The 24,071-nt window shown below is 42.6% G+C and overlaps 1 protein-coding gene across 1 annotated transcript in view; it reads left to right on the forward strand.

Annotated features, from left to right (window-relative positions):
- The window catches only part of Trpm6 (transient receptor potential cation channel subfamily M member 6), a 112,802-nt gene that overhangs the window by 17,352 nt on the left and 71,379 nt on the right, over positions 1–24,071 (forward strand). Inside the window, exons 7-18 of the mRNA XM_042054454.1 lie at positions 1,149–1,323; positions 3,633–3,801; positions 4,292–4,415; positions 5,532–5,604; positions 5,727–5,827; positions 9,805–9,939; positions 10,868–10,921; positions 11,962–12,102; positions 14,283–14,420; positions 15,906–16,186; positions 17,759–17,987; positions 21,900–22,052. Coding sequence (XP_041910388.1) covers positions 1,149–1,323; positions 3,633–3,801; positions 4,292–4,415; positions 5,532–5,604; positions 5,727–5,827; positions 9,805–9,939; positions 10,868–10,921; positions 11,962–12,102; positions 14,283–14,420; positions 15,906–16,186; positions 17,759–17,987; positions 21,900–22,052 — 1,773 coding nt within the window. The remainder of the gene's footprint in view (positions 1–1,148; positions 1,324–3,632; positions 3,802–4,291; positions 4,416–5,531; positions 5,605–5,726; positions 5,828–9,804; positions 9,940–10,867; positions 10,922–11,961; positions 12,103–14,282; positions 14,421–15,905; positions 16,187–17,758; positions 17,988–21,899; positions 22,053–24,071) is intronic.

Raw genomic sequence — 24,071 nt, forward strand, 5'->3', positions numbered from 1 at the left:
CAGCCACACTAACTTGCCATAGAAGCCAGGCAGTAGTGTGCATACCCTTAATCCCATAACTACAGGGGATTACAAGGAGGGAGGAGATAGCTCTCAGTCTCATTTTGAGGTTCCTGGAGGCAGGACTGCCATTTCAAACTGAGGTAAGAGCCAGTGGCTGGCTATTTTGCTTCGCTGACCTTCAGGTTGAACCCCAATGTCTGTCTATGAGATTTTATTAATTGGCTTCACTCTGATTGTTTATGAAATTTAGTATCTGTGTATATTTTTATGCATTACATAATTCAACCCCATAACATTGTCAATATTAAGCATTTCTCCCTGTTTTTATTTTGCACTATTTTTTCATTGAATGCAAAACATGTAGTAAACCTACCAGTGACTTTCTTTTTGGTTTCTGGCCTCTGCATTATGTTGTGGAATTATAAAGTTAATCATTAAAGGCTAAGGTCTGTTATTTCTTTGAAGTCTTACAAAAACCCTGTGGTACTGGAATGATCATTATCCTTACTTATACATGAGAAAAAAATGAGACAGAAACTACCCAGAGTTAAAATTAGCCCGAGATTACACTTGGAAATAAGAAGTAGAGCAGCTTAAGGGAGAGTCCATAAATGTAACAAAGACCCTGAAGTCACACTGCTGTCTGTTACCCTGTATTTCATTTGGAATATGTGAAAAAATAGTATCAAAATGTTATTCTAAAGTTTACTAGAATAATTTTTTTTGGATAATGGTGTAGTCTATGGACTGGTGCCCATCCTTGAACGGATTTTTAATGGTCAGAAACAAGGTAAGTACCAAAAGTGAGAAATTACTTTTTAGAACCATTTTAGTAATATGACTACCATGCCATCTAAGCCCATGGTCGGGTGCTTATCCTGCTGAACTGGGTAGGGTATGTGTGGGTATTGCTCAGCTTGTCTTTTTCATGCCCTGTGAGGTCCCTATTGATGAAGGGCATTGTTTGATCTGTAAGAAATGGGAAATTTTTTTAAAAAGATAAGCTTGTTGAGAAATACAGTCCTAAATAGTCAGTAATACTTTTCATCTAGAAAGGGTGCTCCATTGGTGTAGACGAACAGGGCTTAGAGTCGGCGAGGCCTGTGGAAGGACTCTGAGGCCCCGTCGTCCTTGCTGTCTCTCAGGTAGTGTGCATGTACCAGCCTGTGAGTGGTAACCCGTTCAGCAAGCTCACCACCCTCAACTCCATGCACTCTTACTTCATCCTGTGTGACGACGGGACAGTGGGCAAGTATGGAAATGAGGTGAAGCTCAGGCAGAACCTGGAGAAGCATCTCTCCATGCAGAAGATACACAGCTGTAAGTTCCATCGGGGCCCGGCATCTGGTGGCCGTGGGGTGGGGCGCTGGGGGCTTGCTAGTGAACCAGGTGCCTCCTTGTCATCTACTCGGTGTGAACCTCAGGTGTTCCATGCCTTCAAGTAGCCAGAGCATCCAGCTAACTAACATGCATAAGCCAAAAGATAGAAGAAAGCAGGATGTTGGTTGATTCAGCATTGTTGGTGACAATAGGACAGAGGAAGAAGTCTTTGGGGGTAGTCAGGGGAGAATTCCCCATGAATGAAACTTTAGCAAGGCATCCAAGAGAGTGTAGGGCTAGACAGAGAGCGAGATGAAAGTGTCCATGTGTAAATGGAAATGGCTAAGGAGAAATAAAAAGATGAACTTAAGAGGAATATGCATCTGAGCTTTGATTGTCAAGGAAGACTGAAATTTCATGTGTCTGCCCTCAGCAGGGAAGGGGTTAAAAATCAGCACTCAGGGTACAGGTTAAAACCTGTAGAAAGAAGAGTTTGGAAGGCATTAAGGCTGTGCCGTGTTCACACTGGTGCTGTAAGAATATCACCTTTTGGCTGGAGAGTACATGCAGCAGACTGTGGCAATCCTGTTGGCATTGCAGTTATGTGGTAGGGGGCTTGTCTAGCACATGTGAGGCTCTGTTACAGCTCAGCACTGCCAAGATCTGTCCTCCCTCCTCAGCAGCAGCAACGACAACAAATGGCCATTTGGTGTTGCTTGTAGAGCAGGCATACTAGTCAGGCTGGCTAGAGAATCCTTCTAGAAAGAGGTGGGTGCAGGGAGGCTACTGATTTCTGGAGGGATGGAGGCTTTTTACTGAGGCATCACCAAGTGGGCCCTGAGTTGTACTGAGCCAAGTCTTCCATAAGATATCTGTACCTTTCAAGGGGCTCGAGTTCTTTGCCCCCTTTGCGTGGTGACTGCGGAAGTTAGTCCCTTTAGTTTTTGTTCTCACTCCTTTGAGGCAGCAGTAAGTGTGGGATCAGAGACAACTCTGTGTTTATTGTCTGTGAGCTTGGGCAATGGAGCTAACACTTGCTAAATTTTTAAACTTCATAAGTGTAAAGATTCATCTATCTCGAACTTTTGTTGCAGAAACCTAGAAAAAAAAAGTGTTCAATAATGCCTTATGTAGTGTGAAGCGGCGGGGCTGTGTCCCGCCACCCGGCCCCCGGCTAGCTTTACACCCAAAATAATTACACGGAAACTGTATTCTTTTAAATACTGCCTGGCCCATAGTTTCAGCCTCTTATTGGCTAATTCTCACATCTTCCTTTAACCCATATTTAGTAATCTGGGTAGCACCACGAGGTGTGGCTTACCAGGAGAGATCTTAACCTGCGTCCATCTCAGAGAGGAGCAGCATGGAGTCTCACTATGGTCACTGCCTGAAGCGTCTCTCCAACTCTACTTCCTTGTTCCCACAATTCTGTTCTGTCTACTCCACCTACCTAATTTTCTGTTCTTAAAGGGCCAAGGCAGTTTTCTTTATTAATTAACCAATGAAAGAAACATAGATAACTCTCCTCCATCAGCCTTAGATTCCCCCTCCCCCTGTGATGAGATTATCTGACACCACCAACTGCGGGAAGGTTGAGCTTGTTCTGGCTCTCAGTTCAAGAGTATGGTCCATCATGCTGGGGTAGTCAAGGCAACAGCAGCTTGAAGAAATCGGTTCTTTCGCATCCACAATCAGGAGGCAGAAGGAAATGAACACATGTTAGTGTCCCACTTGCTTTTCTTCATTATACAATCTGGGACACTCTTCCCAGAGAATAGTCCTGTTCACATTCAAGATGGTTCTTCCCATATCAGTAAGCGCAATCAAGATAATCTCCCACAGGCATGCCTAGAGGGCCGTCTCCCAGGGGATTCCAGACTCTTCATAGTTGGCAGCTAATACTAATCTGCTTCTTGCTTTGCCGAGGATGTACTTAGGGCAGAGGCCCAAGCAGCCCCCAGAAGCCAAGATCTTGGGGCCTTATCAACTTCAGGAAGTGGATCGTGAGCATGGGCTTCTCTTGGCAGTCATCCTATGTAGATCCCTGTTTTACTTAGGGTTTCTATTGCTGTGAAGAGACACCAGGATCAGCAACTCCTCTAAAAGAAAACATTTAACTGGGGCTGGCTTACAGTTTCAGAGGTTTAGTCCATTATCATCATGGCAGGAAGTAAGGTAGCACACAGGCAGACATGGTGCTCGAGATGTAGCTGAGAGTTCTACATCCAGATCAGCAGAAAGCAGGAACAGAACACCACACTAGACAGGACAGCTTTGTGACAGTGTGGTACTGTTTGTGACCTGAACAGGCTCAAGACAAGGTGTGCCCGTGGTGGGGCTGGTGGTGGAAGGAGGCCCCAATGTCATCCTCTCGGTGTGGGAGACTGTCAAGAACAAGGAGCCTGTGGTGGTGTGTGAGGGCACGGGCCGAGCCGCCGACCTCTTGGCCTTCACCTACAAACACTTGGAGGATGGAGGGTGAGTTGTTGACTCTTCCATTTTGAAAATATGGTGACTATTCCTTCTGTGCATGGTCGTGGGCCAGATGAGCCACGTGCAGAGACAGCCATTCTTCTTTCAGTGACTGGATTTGTGCAGCAGATCCCCACCCTGTAACCGGGAGAGTTGCTATTGTCTCAGCTGAGCAATCGCCTGCCATTTCAGGGGATCAGACCATCTGACAATATTATACCCAGACTGTGAAAACGCACTGCCTTCTGGAACCCTATCAGATCAAGAAGACCAGCTTAGAATGTATTGTTCCAGGGGACCTGGTGGATGAATACTCCTCACATTACACTTCATCCTCTCCGCACCCCTCTTCCCCTGCCATGTATTTGCTTATTGCTCATGAACTCTCTTGAGGGCATCTTTCTCAGTAGGGTACCCACATGGAGTACCCTACTAGCATCCGTGCTACTGGCTTGGCCTCTTCTCTTCAAGTTATGCCCATTTATTTCTCCGCCAGGATGCTGCGCCCTCAGGTGAAAGAAGAGATCATCTGCTTGGTTCAGAGCATGTTCAACTTTAGCCTTAGGCAGTCTAAGCACCTTTTCCAAATTCTAATGGACTGCATGGTGCACAAGGATTCTGTAAGTATGATGAGCTGATGACTTTAAAAAAATGCCACCTTCCAGAAATCAAAATATTTATTTTTACATATTTAAAAAATGCATGGAATACCCATTTTAATCTTTGATGGATATAACTTTGCAAAACTTGACCCTTCAGTTGTGTAAACTTGGATTCCTGCTCCACCTCCACTCTTACCCTTCCATTTCAGATTCTCTCTGGGACAAAGCAATTACAAAAACATATTACACAAAAGTTACCAAACATAAACACTTGCAAGGGTTGCAAGAGTGGCTCCAGGAGTCCAGTGGACCTAAGTTTGCTGTGTTAGATGACCACAGCATGCACACACACACACACACACACGTAAATGGGTAAAATCTAAAAATCTAGAAAGGAGACCAAAAAAAAAAAAGGGTAATACCAGATGATGAAGGATAGGGGTGTGTGTATGTGGTGGACCAAAGGACACATGGGAGATCAAAGAGGAAAAGAATCTGTTGGGAGGGTGCCAGGGGCACAAGAGTACCAATGAATGTGGAGATGGTAGAAACAAGAATCACAAAATCATCATATTTTGTTAAAAATTGTCACAATGGATCTGACACATTCTATGCTATTTTTTTAAAAGTCAGTCTCATACTAGGATGCCCTGGGCACCTACACTATGAAGACTGCAGCTCATTGGACCATCCGTGGGCTCCATGGTCACCATCTTACTGAGATCAGGATAAACATTTGAGGAGTCACTTCTTATTGTGAAGCAAAGGTCTTAGTTTCAACATTCATGTTAGCAGAGGGCTCTCACAGTTTTCCCTTCCAAAGGAGGGTGAGTCGATTTACACAGAGTCGACAATGAGGTGTTTTCCCTGAGGACGATGCATAGTGAGCTCCACGGCATGAGATGTTTAGTGTTTATTTTTTCTGAGTGCCTCTAATTCTTTGTCACCCTGTTTGAAACAGTTTTTCTTCTGTAAGTCACATAACACCATGCTGTTTTTAAATTACAAAACCAGGACTATTTTCTTCAGTAGCTGAAGTGTTTGTCTCATTGCTACCATTTGAAGATATGTGTGTGTGTGTGTGTGTGTGTGGTAGTTTCTAAACCATATGACTTTCGATTTCCCCTGTCGCAGATTACCATATTTGATGCTGATTCTGAGGAGCACCAAGACCTTGATTTGGCAATTCTCACAGCTTTGTTGAAGGGTGAGTGGCCCACCAAATTCACATCTCTTCCTCCCTTCCTCTTTTCGCATTCAAGAGGATACTGTGCTTTTCATCTGGATATTTTTGAAGAGAATATATGATTATTCCTTTCTTCCCCCCAGGCACAAGCTTATCGGTGTCGGAACAATTAAATCTGGCAATGGCTTGGGACAGAGTGGACATCGCCAAGAAGCATATCTTAATTTATGGACAACACTGGAAGGTATAATGAAAATGAGATTTTTTTTTTGAAAAAGGCATTTTGCATATTGGTTTGTTCAAGAAGGACAAAGAAAAAAATGGAGGGAGATAGATATCACTCTGATGACTAGGCACCCAGGGAAGCAAAAGCATGTCTCTTTCTTGGTTTGCCTCCTCAAAAACAAAATTTCTCTGGCTTCATGGAAGATGAAATAGGAAGTCAAAAGATCAAAAGAATGGAAGGAGCTTAAATTTATTTTTAATGAGTTAGATTTTGTTTTTTTATGATTTATAACTTAAATATTATCTTAGTGTCTTACTTTTATATTAAAATGTAGTATTTATAGTGGAACATTAGAGACTACCACAAGAAGACTCAAAACAAACACATTCTGAGTCCTTAGCCTTTTAACCCAGTGAAAACATAATGCGTGCTTCCTTCTGCCTCTGTGTAGTCCTTCCTTACACTCTGTCATCAGCTGGGTTGTCAAGAGCCAGACTAGATCACAAGTCTAAGATGGCGACTGGAGCTCCTTGTGACTAAACCAAGATAAAAACTACAAATGGCAAGCCAAGATGAAGGGAACAGTTATTGCCAAGGAAAACCCTTATCCACAAGTTGTCTTCAGAAAGACTTGAGGATCCCCTCAGAGGCCAGCATCCCATCAGAGTGAATCCCCTCTACTCCAGTCACACCTCTGGTGTGTGGACTATGATCACAGTTGTCCGGGGTACTATGCAGACACGTTAGCTAGAAATCCTGGCTCTGCTTGGGGACATTCACTTCCCAGGTAGATGACTGAAGTGGGAGACAGGACTTGGTATCTGTGCCTTCACATCCCCTGTCCCTTTGCTGCTCAGTCTTGATTCACACTTGGCTCTGCATGCAGACACGCTGATCATTTGAAAAATGTTTTGTTTAAAGACTGTGAAGGCTTAACTTGACCACGGCCAGCTGGAGCGGGTCTGAGTTTCTTAACGCATGCATTCCCTTCAACTCAAGCACTGCAAGTCCTTCATCCCTGTGATGAGGCCAAGAAGTTTATGCAAGCTGAGGACATGACCCTTTACGCAGCAGCCCCTGAGTGGAGCTGAACACGTTTTAATCCACCAAGTAGAAGACCAGGATGCTTGTGCATAAGAATAGTGTTTGAAACTCTGCTCATGACTAATGGACAATCACCAAATCTTGGACCATTCCCATTACAGAATCAAAGCTGGCAGCCTTTTGCTAAAGTGAGCAGCTGCTCTCTTTTGGTTTGGCCTCATTTTGACTGTTACCATGCCTCATGTTCCTATTTTCTACTATCAATAATAGAAATCAGTGAAAAGCAGAAAAATATATTCAATATTCAATATTACAATGGTAATAATCACCATTAATATTGTACTAAGAATTTAAGTTGTGACTGTACCTCAGTTGCATTTCATTCAAGCTAACACTTGCACATGGGTTCAAAAACATCAAGCGAGGTTACAAGGCTATAAAAATGATAGTTTTCTGTTGCAATGAGCCTTCTACATTTGACATTTTTGAGTATTCTGATACTTGTAACTTTCTAGATTTATAAATTGCATTACAAGGATATCTTCCAATTCATTAAAAATTAGAAATGTCTTGACCTTTCTGTCTTGCAAGGCTTACTCTGTGGAGCCGGAGGTTCCTTCTGGTTTAAGAGCTTGGTTGTCATTATGGGTTGGTTCTCCCTCAACAGCAAGCGAACTTCTTGCCCCCCTGCTATGTTTCCTGTGCCTCAAGACTCCTTTTCCAGCTTTTCTCTTCTGTAATGATGGCATGGATTAGGAACTTTCTAAGAAAGAACATGTGAGATAAATCTTCAGAAGGCCTAATATATGCCTGTATTTTAATTCATGACTATAAATATTTTTAAGTTTTTGTTACTATTACTATTATTATTATTTTGTTGTTGTTGGGGTATAGGGGCAACACATGCCATGGCACGCAAGTGAAGACTAGAGGACAACTTTGAGGGGTCATTTCTGTCCTTAAAACTTAATGTAGGTTCTAAGGATCCATCTCAGATTGCTGGGCTTTCAGGGCAAATGCTTTTGCCCAATGAGCTATCTTGCTTGCCCTAAAACTACATTTTTTTTCCCCTGCAGGATTTTGAATGCCTAGCACTGGTGTTGAAAAATGAACATAATTTCATCCTTAGGTCCTTTGTGACCAATTTTTTTTCTCTTTCCTGGAACTTTTAAGATATTTTCTTTCTCCAAGGTTCTGAGCTTTCACAATAGTGTGTACTAGATCTTGTTTTAATTACTTTTCTATTGCTGTGATAAAACATCATGGCCAAGGCAACTTCTAAAAGAAAACATTTAACTGGGCTTATGCTTTCAGAGGGTCAGAGTTTATGATGGTGGAGTAAAGGCCTGGTGGCAGGAACAGCTCAAAGCTCTTATGTCAGAACCACAAAGCACAAGGCAGAGGGGCACACTGGGAATGGTGCAAGCCTTTGGAAACCTCAAAGCCTGGCCCCAGTGACACACCTCCTCTGACAAGGCCACACCTCCTAATCCTTCCCAAACAGTTCTATCAGCTAGAGCATTCAGACATATGACACTCATTCAAACAGCACTAGTCTACAGATCTGTTATTCACGCACTTTGAAACTTTATTCACAGTTCCATTCTATCCCTTATGTTTTCTCTGCTCATTTTTTTTTTTTTGGATTTCTGTTTCCTGAATACTTACTCAGCTGCTGATAAATTTTTTCTCTTGCTTTTCTTATGTTTGTGTTTGGTAAGTTTTCTCGACTTCTTAGCCTCAGTGCAGCCGCACTTTACTGGTAGCATAGGGTTAGTCTACCAAGTCCTATGAGCACATTTGTTTGCTGCATGGACTGTCTTTCCCCTGTGTTCAGTGTCAGCTGGAATAGATCTTATAAATAATTATAACACAATTATTTATAATATCAAGAATTAACAATCCATCAATTTATTAATGCTTTATAAATTGATAATAATTATTAAATACTTATTAATAATAAATTATTAACAACAGCCCTTTAGAGCTTTCCTCCTGAATTATTTGGTTTCATGTAGCTTTTAGAAACATTTGTGTTGAATTTTTTTATTCAAGGGTGGAGGACAGACAGGGAGATATTTTGTACATGGTGAGTTTGAACTTTAGCAAAGGGTCATCTGATGCCATTTGCTTGGGGGGAAGACTCTCCTCAGCATCAGCACATTTGTATCTTCTCTTGTGTTGATGATAATGCCAGCAAAGAAGTGTCTATCCAAGCTGGGAGGTGCACGCGTTACTGCTCGTCGTGAAGGGTCAAGTGGGGACAATGACTTCCAAGTCCTAACATTAAACTCAACATGTATACATTGACTTCACTGTGGTGTCACAGTTACATGGCATCAATCTGAGGGATCCTTGGTTCTTCTCAGTTCAGTTGTTTGGCTTTGAGTGGACTGTTGAGCCAAGTACCACGTGACCAACTGTGTTTCACATTTCACACTGCTGTCCTCATCCCCTGTCACGCCTTCATACTTATGAATTGATTTGGTTAAACAAGTTCCTCTAATGTAGTTTTGGTGAACTTTTGGTAGGGAAAATTAGATGAATATATTCAATATGCTACTTTTACCCCTAATGCAGATAAGGTTTAAATGGAAGAATTATGGTAGCAAAAAGAAAACTAAAATCAAAACTAAAAAAAATTATCAGCCAAATGAATGAGTAAACATTTCTCTCCACCTTCAAATTAAAAATAAAACCAGAAACTCTTGGAATTTCATTAGAATTACATTTAAGACTTGCCATCGGCTTGTGGGAGTTTTGAGGTTGGTACAGGGTTTAGTTTTCTCACACAAGAGCGTGAACCATTCTTACCTATGTCTTCAGTTGGTCCCTGCTTTCTTAGGAAGATTGTATTTTATAATGATGGCATCTATGTAGTGTTATCTGTGATTCTTATTTCTCTTATGTCAAATGTCTTCATACTTTTTTCTTATTTGTACCTCCTGAAGCCCGGCGTTCTAGAACAAGCAATGTTAGATGCCTTAGTGATGGATCGGGTGGATTTTGTGAAACTCTTGATAGAGAATGGAGTGAACCTCCACCGTTTCCTCACCATCCCCCGACTGGAAGATCTTTATAATACAGTGAGTATGGAACACTTTGTGGCATCTTGCTCAAGATTTGTGTACTAGGTATCCTAGGGCTTGTCTCTCTCCTTGAGTGCTCATGTCCCAACATAGTTTTTAGAATGCAGACTTACTGCCTAACTTAAGTCACACCCTTACCATGGAATCATTTTATCTCAAGACAGAGACTACAGTGTGAATAAGAACAAATTGCTTTTTGTTCAATTATTTGGAGTATCTTGACCTAAAGTCACTATTAGTATGCTGCTCATGGGCCAGTGAGGTGGCTTACTGGGTAAAGGCACTTGAATCCAAGGCTGATGACCCTTGAAACCTGCTTTTCCATTGGGAAAATGTCCATTGCTTGTGCCAGGCACCTTCCTGTATTGTCTCTCCTGCTCCTGTTAGGACCTTCCTCCCTTCTTCATTGCTCCAGGTACCTAGCAGAGATCTCTTTCTAGAATTTGCACTACTTTCAGCTTCTTCTCAGCATGCACATCTTCACACTGTTGGCCACTGCTCTTCATTTTCTATTACTGTGAAGGTTCCCTTGAATCCTTCAGGAAACTGAACATCGTAAGGGTTCAACAAAGTACCAATAGAATGCACTTGTGTACAGAGAGATGTGATTATCTGATAGGGTTTGTATACAGTAAAGGATGGTCATAAACGCTCAAGATTTTACTTCTTACCACACAAAACTAACGCCCTTACTATCTCTCTCTATATACATGCTTTGAAAATTACTTGGAATAAGCATGGCTTCTCTTGGGTTATTTCCTCTTTAGGCTGAAGTAGCTTAAGTTTCATTACCAAAGATGTCGAGGAAGGTTTTCAGTGTTCTGGGTTGCCCATATAGCTTGAAATACCTCTGCAGTTCTGAAACAAAGCTCCTCCAGCACGACAGTCTAATGAAATTCTTCTTTTTATTCTTTTTTAATCACAGAAACAAGGACCAACTAATATGTTTTTGCGTCATCTTGTCCAAGATGTCAAACAGGTAACTTAAGTAGGAAAGTAGAAAATACTCTTTGCCTAATTACCTTAGATCTGAGATAGCTGAATGAAAATTTATAAAATGTGGGTTTGGATTTTGTTGAAAACTAACTTACTCTTTAATCACCAAATTTTACTCTTTTAGGGTTTCCCACTGTTTCTTTTTTTAGTTCATTCCATCAACTAAGTGACATTAGTAATGAGAAACGTATCCAAAGAAGCGGTTCAGTGGCACTGAGTCCGGTTGTCATCACAAATAAACAAAAACAAAACAAACAGGCCAGATCTGGGGGTTCGTGCTTATAATTCTCACACTCAGGAGGTTGAGGCATGAGGATCCAGGTTTTAAGGGCAGTGTGGGCTACATATTAGACTCTGTCTCAAAAGAAACAACCAAAATAAATGAAAAAACATAAGCCATGGGCCAGCACCCCAATAGATTATATCTATCACACAGCCAATGAGAACAGTAGCCACACGGGCTTTTGAGAATGTCTAGTGTGTGATTTCTGATATTTTCTGTTATCTTTGTTTTGAGCACTGGTGTCAGCTTAGGGATGCAGACAATACCTCTGTGTGTCCGAGCCCTGTTGCAGGGAGTTAGGATGGTCCAACATCCTTGCTTGTGTTTTTCTCAGTGTTCTCATTGAATGCTGAATAACATGCAACTTGCAAATGTAAAGATTTGCCACTGTGGTGAAAAGCTACCTACTGTACACTTTAAGAACTCTCTCACTTTTTGAGCTTGGTATCTCGTTGGATAGTGTGTGGACTTTCTGCTTCTGTTGACTTAGTTGGAGAGTCAGAAGAAAGAGGGATATTTACTTGGCAAACTTACAGTAAGCAAAATTGTCCGTGCTGATATAAATTTAAGTTACATTGACGTGAGCTGCAGCAAAAGGACTGGCCTGAATTCTTTCCTGAAACTTTGTCACAGTATGCCGAAGAGAAAGTGATGGATAAATTAAATGTGTTGCCTTCTGAGAGCCCGGATAAAGGGATAGAGGAGAAAAAAACGCTGTGAATCCTTGTTCTTGGTTGTAGCACACCCTTCTCTCGAGCTACAGAATAACGCTCGTCGATATTGGGCTGGTAATAGAGTACCTCATCGGTGGAGCCTACCGAAGCAGTTACACTAGGAAAAGCTTTCGAGTTCTCTACAACAACCTCTACAGAAAAAACAAGGTAAAATCATTGAAAAGTACCCCAGCGTGTGGAAGGGGAATTGCAAAGTGTGGTTTTAGGAAAATGGCTGAAGGAGTCCCAGAGGCTTCTGTGATGGCCCTCCCATCTGAGGGCACATGTCACCTGCTGTCTGTAGAGTGCTCTGCAAAAGGGTTTGTGAGCTGGCATGAGATGAATACAAAGAAACCTTTTAGAGGAAACAGATTGATGGGTGAATTACCCACAATACGAAGCGGGATGCTGTGCTGTATTGACATGGAAGCTGTGTGTGGTGAATCTGGTTTGAGAGCAGCTGCTATTTCTTTTCTTCCTTTTGAAAACAAAGCGATCAAAGGTCACACTCTTAATAGATTTGTGTCTATAGACTAACAATGGCCTCTATAGTACGGAGACTGCATATTGGGCTAAGCGTGTAAGGATTATATTGGAGGATTAAAAAAAGAGTGTGAACTTACAAAAGGGAAAGGTTTTGCAGACGAGAGTGTATTTTCTGTCACAGTTTTGGAAGACCAAGATGATAAAGGGAGAGCTGCCATCACAGGTCAGTAGTCAGAGGAGCCTAGTTCTTTGCAGAGATACAAACACCGGACAAGGAGCACCGGACACTGACGTATAGAGAGGAATGAAAACAGAGAAGGGCGGTGCTCAGAACTCAGGGTGGGGTTCTGCAGCGGCACCGAGACCTTTGTCGTGGGAGGACAGGGACGAGATTGGGATGCGGCTTGGGAGGAGAATCCATAAAGATGCAGGCTGTCCAGCTGCTTGGGACCTTTAGAAAGAATTTGGGAGAAGTGCTAGCCCATCTTAAATTTAGGAAATGAACCAAACAACCCCCACAAAAGCATACAAAATATGGGAAACCATATCTCACCTAGGAAAGAATCTCTAATGAGGTTTCTGAGGCCAAAAGACACTCAGGATCAGCTCCTGCCTTTGAAAGGAACGACACTACTGAGTGGCAGCAAGGACAGGACTGCTGTGTGGCCTTGGTGCAGCTGGGTTGCTCTTTAGTAGGAGGCTCCATTCCTGCTCGTTCTGGAAACAGGCCGTTCATATGAGACATCCATTTCACCAGTGGCTTTGTCCTGAGTGTAGGTGACGGTGTTTCAGAGCAGACCGCAGTCAGACCACAGTGCTAACACCGATGTAGTGTGGAGTCAGAGTGGCTTGACATCAAATCCTATTTGTCTCTTTACAAAATGTAATCTGTTCAAGCTGGGTGATGGTGGCACACGCCTTTAATCCCAGCCCTGGGGAGGCAGAGGCAGGTGGATCTCTGTGAGTTCGAGGCCAGATTGGTATACAAGAGCTAGTTCCAGGACACCTAGGGTGGTTATACAGAGAAACCCTGTCTTGAAAAACAAATAAACAAACAAAACCCAAAGAAACAAACCATGATTTGTCTTTGTTTCCATTTTCCCATCTTTGAAATGGCATATTAATGTCCTATTCACAAACTTGTGAGAATACCCAAAACCCTCCATGTCTTCATTAAAGAGCAAACTTTTAGTGACTTAATTGTTATTCCTTGTGATTGTCACCATGTTGATATTATTAATTCTGTTATAGTATTGATGAGACTGACGTGGGCATTGGCACTGGAAAGTCTTGACATCATTCTTGTGTTGATTTTTTACCCATAGCACACAAACTGAAGGAGAGTAGAGCTTTCCAAAACCTGGGGTTTGTACCCTAGGTGCTCACAGCAGTCTCTGCAGAGTCCTGCTCCTCCTAGCAGACACTTCATTTAGTGCCCATGCAGTGGAAACCTTCCAGAACTTTCTAACTTCACCTTCACCTTAGAGCTCTTTGTGAATGGAAACTTTCTCTTACCAAAACTGTAAAGTTTTATTGCCTGTTTTGAGCTTGTTCTGCAGCTAATTGATTTTAAAGGAAGTTCCGCATAGGAAAGGAACTCAGGGGCGTAATAGGAGACAAAGGAGTATGCTCTCCAACAGGTCGGGAAATAGTAGTGCTCCACAGAAGGAGACGGGGAGGCTACTGAGTGAGGAATCTCCAGACATGTTAGTTACTAATCCTGGACCAGAGACAGAGTGTTGGGTGTTTGAGAGGACACGTGTTCAGCTTTATCATTGTCTGGAAGATTATGTTTTCGCTACTATAATCTTTTTTTGATCTCTCCCCTTTTTTTTCTTTAAAAACAAAATAACAACATATAGCCGAGTGTGAGCAGCTTGTCTCAGAGCCTTTCCCAGCATCCTTTTCACCAGAGACATTCCTTGGGAAGCAGAAGTGACTCTTCAGAAAGCACCCCACATTCCCAGTTCTTTAGGACTGCCCAGCCCTACAAATCCAAGGTACACTGCTTTGTTTGTAGAGTTGAGCATAAAGTTGGTTTTGCAGACTGAGATGGCCCCTTCCTCTGACACTGGAGAAAGGGAGGGGCTAATGAAGAATCATCACCCTATACCATAAACAGATGTGTAATTCACAAGCGTCACCACGATCACAGCTGTCCTTCAACAACACGGAGTACTGACAGCCCAGTGATTGTCTGGGCTTGCCCCTCAGGCTCTCTTCCTTGTTCCCACTTCTGCCTTGTACAGTTGGTGACTTGTACAGGCAGGCTGTGTATGCCATGGTATTAAACATTCACAGTTATTAGCCTCACACTATGCACTTAACTTCCTTGCTCAAGCCTGGTTGGATATGAGGACCATCCCCTTTATAGCTCCCAGTTTTGGGGAAATGGTCCTTTTGTATCTTCTTTTTTCCTAACTAAGTCTTTCTTGAAGTTAGTTGGATTCTAATTTTGCAATATAATAAAGGTCATGAATGTGTGGTCTTTAGCCTGCCCTTCTTTGAGGCAGAAAACTTTTGCCTAAGTATTTCCATGGAAATCATATACTAATCATATACATAATAGTGTTTGCTATGATGCTTCAAATTATAAGTGCTTATTTTAAAACCTTTATTAGTCTCCAAGCATTATGATGAGTACTTGGTTGGACTAGGGAGGGAGCAGGTAGAGGTAGATAAAATGGTGCCGGAGAGATGGTTCCACATTTCTTAAGGTGCTAACTATTATACTGGATACTGAATCAGAGACAGGAAGCCATACAAAGGGACACAGGGAGTTTGAGTGGCATGCTAGTTGAGCACAGGGTCAGTTTGCCGGGGGGATAATGCTCATTGTTACCAGAATATAACAAAGCAAAGTGACCCTTCTGAAAGTATGCAGGCAACACTAGTGATGCTCTTCAAAGGAACAATGACAAATTAAGTTGTTAAGGTAAAAGTAGAGAATATTTAAAATAAAAGTCTTACTTACCAAAATAAATTAAAGTGCAAATCGTGGTGGATCTTAGCGATATTCCACATGCTCTTCAGATAAGGACTCACCACGGAATCAGGACTGTCTTAAGTTTAGTCCTCATGGCCTTCTAAGTCCTGTGTTGTAGCTCAATAAAGCATGCTTTTTAAAAAATAGTTCTAAGAATTGAACTCAGGGTTTTGTACATATCAGTTGGCCACTCTGCCACAGAGCTACAGCCCCAGCTGACAGCTTTCATAGTGGGCACACCGTCAGTTTCACTGGAGAATTTGTACTAACAGTTCCACCACGGTGGCTAGCTGGGCTTTTTGTTTGTTTGGCTTTTTTTCTTCAGTGCCAGGATCTAGCATAGGCAGTCATTATCTTAAAAAGTATCCCCGGGAGGAAGGGAGGGGATTGGAGAAAAATGTATAGCTTAATAAAAACAATTTTAAAAAGTATCCCTGGGATACTTGCTGTGTTATATTATGCACGGGAATATTCAGGACTTTGTTCTCCTTTGCTATAGGAAAAGCCTGGAGACTCTCATAAGTCAAAGAAGAAGTCAAAGGACATACATAGCCTGTTGGAGGACCCCGAGCTAGCTGGCTTTGTCTACCCATACAATGAGCTGCTGGTGTGGGCTGTGCTCATGAAGAGGCAGAAGATGGCCCTGTTCTTCTGGCAGCACGGAGAGGAGGCCACAGTCAAGGCAGTCATTGCTAGTATTCTCTATAGAGCCATGGCCCGGGAAGCTAAGGACAGTAACATGGTAGATGATACCTCAGAGGAGCTGGAGAATTACTCAGAGTAGGTCTTCTCTCTTCACTTCACACCAAGCAGCAATGCTTTATAGAAAGTGTAGACTCTGCTTTCTCCCTTCATTTGTCATAGGATAAAGGGATTTCCTTAGACTTGTATATTTTAGTCAAGCATCCCCCAAGGGACAGAACCAGTACGGTGTATAGATAGTTAAATGGGAGGAACTAGTAAGAGAATTGACTTAAGTGATAAATGATTCTGGTAGCTGAGAAGGCTGTGTTGACCCTGGAGACCATGGATGCTAGAAACATGGCTGAGTCCGTGTCCAGAGGCCCCAGAACCAGGGAATCTATGGTAGGATCCTCAGTGTAAGGCCTTTGAACTGGGGGAGGCTGTTGCTGTTATAACTGTGGAATCTTCAGACTGCAGAACCTGGACTGCTGATGTCTAGGGCACACGGCAGGTGTCTCACCTCTCAGGGGCAGAGGTTAATTCACTTTCTGTACTTATCCTTTGTGGGTTCCTGGAGGACCGGGTGGTGGCCATCCAGCTAGAAAAGAGATCTTCTTCATGTAACCCACTCAGACTCCCATGCTAAGCCCTGGATTGCAGACACAATGTTATACTGATTTCTAGGTATTCCTTGATCCTGCTCACCCAGCAGCCAACGCTGACTATCAATGCTCTACACTTCTTGTACTCTTGTAGTAAAGGGTTCCTGAAGATTTGCAGGAACTCTGTGGAATGAAGGAGAGAGGTGACCTTCCAGTGAGGAGCACTGAGTCCCAGGGGCAACTCTTTGCATTGTGTAGGTCAGCCAACTCGATTTTAGCCTTTAGTTCCTTAAAAAGAGTTAATGATTTTTGAAACAAATGATGTAGAAAGCCCTTTGGAGCTCCAAAGTCTTCAATGTTGTTAACACGGCTGCTTACCTTAGGTGTTTTCAGGCTGGGGAAGTGAATACACACATTATAGTAAAGAATCAGAAGGCAACTGGTGGGAATGAGAAAGAAGAGAGATGCTTCCTTTAATCTGATTACTGAAGTGTTATAGCCCTTGGGTGGAGGGAAGCTCAGAGAATGACAGAAGTTAATCTATAGCTTGATCGACAGACCTAGAGAATTTCCAGAGAAGAAAATCTCCTGGGAAATTTCCTGAGGGTTTCTGGTTCTAGATTCTTAACTATGTAAGGATTTTATAAAAATGATAGTAATAGTAATAATAGTCATAGAAAGATAGCACCACAATGTTTCTTGGACACAGTGTTTTCTGTCAGAATTTCTCTCTGAAGTCATGTCATGTAGATTCACCCACTCCAGGATGAAAATAGGATAAACACAGCATAGAATGGCTTCTGACACAAACATTAAATTCTACTTTGGGCTACCAAAAAAATAGGACACATTGTCTACCTTCTGTACTAAAAACAGATCTGCTTCTGAGCAGCTGCGGTAGCTTCTGACAGCTGAGATGACTTGGCTGTTTTTTACATAGCCTTATTTTGTTTTGATCACACAGCCCAATTAACTGGTGTGTTTTGTGTGCCATGGTCCATCTTTGAAGGCATTTCTGGGGCTCTGACCGTCCTTTTGTGTTCTCTGTTCACCACTGTGCCTTTAGGCAGTTCGGCCAGCTTGCCCTGGATGTGTTAGAGAAGGCCTTCAAGCAGAACGAGCCAATGGCCATGAAACTGTTGACCTATGAACTCAAGAACTGGAGCAATTTCACCTGCTTGAAGCTGGCAGTGTCTGGAGGACTACGTCCCTTTGTGTCACATTCTTGTACCCAAATGCTGCTGACAGACATGTGGATGGGACGTCTGAAAATGAGGAAAAATTCCTGGCTGAAGGTACATTCTTTTTCTGTACGTCATACCATCAGCGTAGTGAGAAGGTCAGTGCTCTTGAGTTCCACATGGGTCCTCTGGCAAACAACACCTTCCTGCAGGTGCACGGATCATCACATCCCTCAGGAATCTCTAAACTACTTTCCCACAGGGACTTTTCAAAACTTGATGATTGTACTGCCCTCCCACCACAGAGCCATTCTCTTGTGAAGGCGATCAGAGTCCCAAGCAAACAAAAGCGACACTTCTCTGTGCCAAATGACAGTGTCTCTCTGAGCATTCCACAGGGGTTGGGTGCATAGCTCACTTAGAGAATGCTTGAACAGCATCCACAGGCCCTGGGTTTGGTTCCCAGTGCCATAAAATTAATAAATATTAATAGATAAGAAACTAAATAGAATTAGCAGTTTTTACTGCTTTCCCCTCCAGTGTGTTGCTTCAGGGACTCCGTGGTTGTTTAATAAGGCTCTCCTCTAGCAAGTGTTCACACCACTCGCCATATCTAAATTAGCCTCTCCAGGTATCTAAAATCAAGGGCACCTAAATTCAATGCCCAAGATTTATGTTTACTGTGGAGCCTAAGCCTAAAGCTTTCCATTTGGTTAACCTCAAAGTGCATGTATTGATGAAATCAATAGAAGCGGATGTAGCTCAATGTTAAGAGCTCCACAAGACTGTACTTGGCATTTTAATTGATAGTATATTTTAAATAGAATAGCTTTGATAAAATATAAACATTTTAGTAGACAGACTATAGTGATCTCAAGAAAATAATTATTGCATACGATAGGAAAGACTTGTGTTTTAATTTCTGCCAATGAGATTAGAGAAATAAAATACCAGAGAAAAAGCCATCATTTCCCAAAGTTCTCCTTTGATCCACTTTGACCTCAGAGGTGAAAGTGACGAAACAGGGGTGGGGGGGTGGGGGGGTGGGTGTGCCTCCACTCACCCAGCTCTCTGGAAGCAGCTGCTGGTAAATTCCTGCTCATAGGAAGGCTGCAGCTGAGAGCCTGAGGTAGCGTTTGCCCCGTACAGTACACACGTTAACTTCCACAAATGCGGACCCTGGGAACTTAGTGGAGTTTTGTCTTTTAAATACTTCATAATGTGAGAGGGGAGTGTGTGTGTGTGTGTGTGTGTGTGTGAGAGAGAGAGAGAGAGAGAGAGAGAGAGAGAGAGAGAGAGAGACAGAGACAGAGAGAGAGACAGAGAGAGACACAGAGAGAGACAGAGACAGAGAGAGAGAGGGAGAGAGAGAGAGACAGACAGACAGAGACAGAGAGAGAGAGAGAGAGAGAGAGAGAATGGTTCAGTCTCAGTATTTTCCTCCAAACACACACTTATAGATTGCTAGGCTGAGGCTGCTGGCTGTATGAAGTCTCAAGCTCCACCAACCGTTATTCTCAGGCACCAACAGTCCAGTTATCCACGCCAACCTGTGAGCTTCTGAAGCACATTTGCAAACAGTTTTGTAATCCACACTCCCAAGTAATGAGATTGCAGGAGCACCATGGAGAGCTATGGAATACTGATTTAAATTATGTAGTACGTCAGGCTCCAACCTCTCCTTGAGAGTAGGTTGTCTGTAGTTCTGTGCGGTGGAATGCTGCTTCTCCATGTCTTCCCGGAAGCAGAACTAACATGATGCTGTCACTGTGCGCCTGACTACGGAGCTTTTACACTTGGAGGAGCAACATATTTGGGACAGAAATGACAATTGTGTTAGAACTAAAGCCTAGAGAATCTTCCCAGACCACAGCTTAAAATAGCTCAGAAGGTCATTTTGGCATGGGAAAGAAAGCAAGGTTGGCAAGCCTTTGACTTCACCTACTAAACCAGTAAGGCAGGCTGGCAGGTGAATTTAACTTTTGGTCAGGGAACTCCAGGATACTGAGATATAACGCTAGTTGAAAGAAAGACAGAGCATCCACCAAGTTGGATTTCACAAAATGTAGTCAATATTTTAAACCGTTTATCTTGAAAGGCTGTAAAAATTGAACACAAAAATTCCTTTCAAAAGATTGTTAATGTGCAAAGTGTGGTGGCCCAGAATGCTTGAGCTGTTCCCTAGGTCTTCCTGGCAGGTGACCATTTATACACAATGGGAAGTGGATCTTCTATATTCTTAAGTTTATGATATAAAAGTTAATATGTTTGTTTTTATGGTAATTTCTATTTAATGACTTTAAATTATTAAAATATTGTAGTCACCACAAAATAATACTTTATATATATTTATTGTTTTAATAAAAGAAAACAATCTTTTTTCATTATGCATACCAATTCAAGTTCCCACTCTTTCTCCTCCTCCCATTTCCTCCACATACCCTTCCATTCCACCTCCATCCAATCCTCAGAGAAGGTAAGGAACATTGCCTTGTGGAAGGTCCAAGTCCCTCCCTACTATATCTAGGCTGAGCAAGGTATCCATCCAAAGAGAACATGTTCCCAAAAAGCCAGTACAAGCAGTGGGGATAAATCCTGGTGCCACTGCCAGTGGCCCCTCAGTCTTCTCCAGCCATGTAATTGTTAACCACATTCAGAAAGACTAGTTTGATCCTATGCTTGTTCCTTCCTAGTCCAGCTGGTGTTGGTGAGCTCCCATTAGCTCAGGTAGACTGTTTCAGTTGGTGAACCCATCATGGTCTTGACCTCTTTGCTCATATTCTCATTCCTGTCACTCTTCAACTGGACATTGGTTCAGTGCTCCAATGCGGGTCTCTGCCTCTGTTTCCATCAGTTGCTGGATAAAGGTTCTATTTTGATATTTAAGATATTCATCCGTCTCACTACAGGGAAAGTCAATTTCTACCTTCCTGCTTAGGCACAGGTATCCCGGGGAAACAAGTGTGATATATGTACTTTTAAACTTTTTTTTCAAGACAGAGTTTCTCTGTATAGCTTTGGAACCTGTCCCAGAACTTGTTCTGTAGACCAGACTGGCCTCAAACTCACAGAGATCCGCCTGTCTCTGCCTCTGGAGTGCTGGGATGAAAGGCGTGCGGCACCAACGCCCAGCTGTATTTTTAAACTTTTAAGTTGGGACTGGAGAGATTGTACAGTGGTTAAGAGCACTGACTGCCCCTTCTAGAAGACACAAATTTGATTTTCAGCAGTGACATGGCTGCTCATGGCAGTCTATAGCTCCAGTTCCGAGGGGCCTGACACTCTCTTCTGGCCTCTGTGAGCATTGCATGTGCTGTCTGCCAAATTGTGCATAGACACACATGGAGACAAACACCCATACACATAAAAAATTTTAAAAAATCTTTTAAGTATATATATATATATATATTTACAATTTTTAATTTTACTCTTTCTAAAAATTATATTTAATGTTTTACATGTTTTTTAAAATAGATTCATTTATTTTTACTTATGTGAGCATTTGCATTCATGCATGTTTGTGTACCACATGCATGCTTGGTGCCAACAGAGGCCAGAATAAAGGCATCAGATCTTCTGTAAGTGGAGTTCTGTTATGGACTGTTATGAACTGTCATGTAGGTGCTGGGAACTGAACTGAGGTCCTGTGCAAGAGCAACCAGTGCTTTGGACCACTGAGACATCTTTCCAGCCCTTACATTTTCCTCTTTAATGTTAACATTGCGTTCCACCATTAGGTTTTTCTATATTATCTGTCCGCGTAGAGCTGGACCTTGTTACTTGGTGAGTCTTATTTTTTTCCTTTGCAATCAGCTGTGCACAAACTCCTTTCTGTCCACCTTTGCACAGAGCTGAGGGACACATCTGTAGAACTGAAATACATGAGCTAAACTATATGTAGAGTCGGAATAGACACTGAGCCGGGAGTGGATGGGATATCTATACACACGCATTCTTACATCTGTTGCTCAGACAGTGCATGTGTCCTTTGTCCTCTGCTCATCCTTCGTCTCGTTTCCTTTGCAGATCATCATCAGTATCCTCTTACCACCCATGATTTTGACATTGGAATTTAAAAGCAAAGCTGAGATGTCCCATGTCCCACAATCCCAGGATTTCCAGTTTACGTGGAATAACAGCGATCAGGATCTCAGTAACACCAAAGAAAGTACTTGTGCAGTGAGTACACTTTCGTAGTAAACTAGGTTTCCATGGTGTAACTGTGAGCAGAGATGCACAAGCATGGAGTTTATCTGTAACAGGCATCTGTTCAACAGAACATTTGCCTTTTTACTGTTAACAGGGTATTTATTAACCCCACCCCTGGTACACACCTCTCTGTGTGTAGCTACATTTCCCAGAATGGCTTTGAGTTTCTGGCCAGTGTTTCAGTCCAGTGAAGTTACATATTACCCTGAGGCTACACATTACTCTAAAAGCCCAGGACTGATTCATCAATCAAGCATTTAATTCTCCCCCATGTAATCCCCATCTCGTTATATACGAGTTAGGTAGAGCATGTAAGCAAAGTATCCCATTTCTGCTCCAAAGACAAAGTCATTGTATCTAACAGCTGTCTCAGCATTGCTCTGAGAGGGGCAGAACGGATCAGCTTACCACTTAAGGCCTCCAGCAACAACACCACACACCCCTGTGGTTCTCATCTGTAAAGACGCATTTAGAATTTGTGTTGATGGGCCAGAGGGAGTGGGTGAGGGTACTTGCTGCCAAACCTCACATCCTGAGTTCAACACCTGACCTCACACAGAGGAAGGCAAGGACTGACTCCGAGAGGTTGTCCTCTGACCTCCGCACACACGCTGTGGCATGCGTGTACCTCCCAAACAAATGGGACACGATTTTTGTTGATCCTCCCATGTCTCATCCTTCTCATCCAGTGGCTGTGGGTGGTTTCGCTTGAGTTCTTGATGTGTGCTCTTCCCTGGCCTGACAGTCCCTTTCCCAGCAGCTGACTGTCACAGCCCCGGGGTCCAGGATGCTGGCAATGCTCTCTCTGCTCCCACTCTGATCATAAAGCTGCCCCTTTCCCCCAAGGTGCGGTAAAAATCTTCAGTGTAAGGTAAACACTTACACTGAATGCAGTGCCTTTAATATCTTGTCTGATGTGCTTTGGCATGTGATGATGTATTTATTTAAATATTATTTATTCTCCAAGTACTAAATATGAAGCTTAACTCTGATGAGTGTTTTTTGGCTAACAGTTGTTGGTACCTGGTTGAGCCTCTGCATTCTGATACCCTGGAGATATGCCTCTTCCCTGTCATTAGGACTTTAATTATTGCTCTTTTTTAGGTGTGTGTATATCCCCCTCTCTCCTTCCCTTCCTTCTTCCTAGTTCCATCTTGAATCCAGGAAGCCAAGTACCGAAGTACCTTCTACTGTATGTAGAACACACAAGGGGTCTCTTAAAAGCCTGGGCTAGTCACGTGGTTACATTTGTGTTGGTCCCAGGTTCAAACCTAGCAAAGGGAAGAAATTCAATGATGGCCCCACCCCTGGAGATGTCACACAGGTCTGGTGCAGAGGTGCTCTACTTGGGTGTATGCCCGTTTGATTGTGCACTCCAAGTTTAGTTTGCTAGTTGAGGCTGAAAGGAAGAAAGTTGTAAAAGCCCCGCCTACTTAGAATGTACACACAGCTCTCACAGGGCATAGGCGATATTTTGCCAGTAGTATGGCAATCCCACTTTTGGCTCTAATGGGTTTTGGAGAACTGGTGTATTTCTAGTGAAACTGTTCTCAAAGGGAACACAGTTCCTTCACAGAATTGCTGATAAATGTGTGCTCTTAAAATTAAAGTACATAATGTATGTGTGTGTGTGTGTGTAGTAAGTTCTTGAGACCCCCCTGACAAGTGTCCTGCTATAGCAGTTGTCCCTGTAGGTGGTTTAGATGTGGCCATATCAATTGATTAATTCAGTGAATATTTAAGTTAAAGCAGATATGGTCTCCACCATGATGAGCTTATTATCAGAAAAATATCCATGAAACCTTAGCATTCTTCAATTTGAGACACTCAGTGAAAGGGCAGTTGAAGTGCATTCTATTATGACTGGCTTGTGATCGTAAAAAGTGGATTTGGTTTTTACTCTTTGTATTCATCTTAAGCAAAAATTATTGACTACACTTGTCTAGCAATTTTTGCTTGCTGGTGGAAGCTGCTTGTTCATTTCCCAGT

The sequence above is a fragment of the Arvicola amphibius genome, chromosome 1, assembly GCF_903992535.2.
Source record: "Arvicola amphibius chromosome 1, mArvAmp1.2, whole genome shotgun sequence".
In the NCBI taxonomy this organism is placed as follows: domain Eukaryota; kingdom Metazoa; phylum Chordata; class Mammalia; order Rodentia; family Cricetidae; genus Arvicola; species Arvicola amphibius.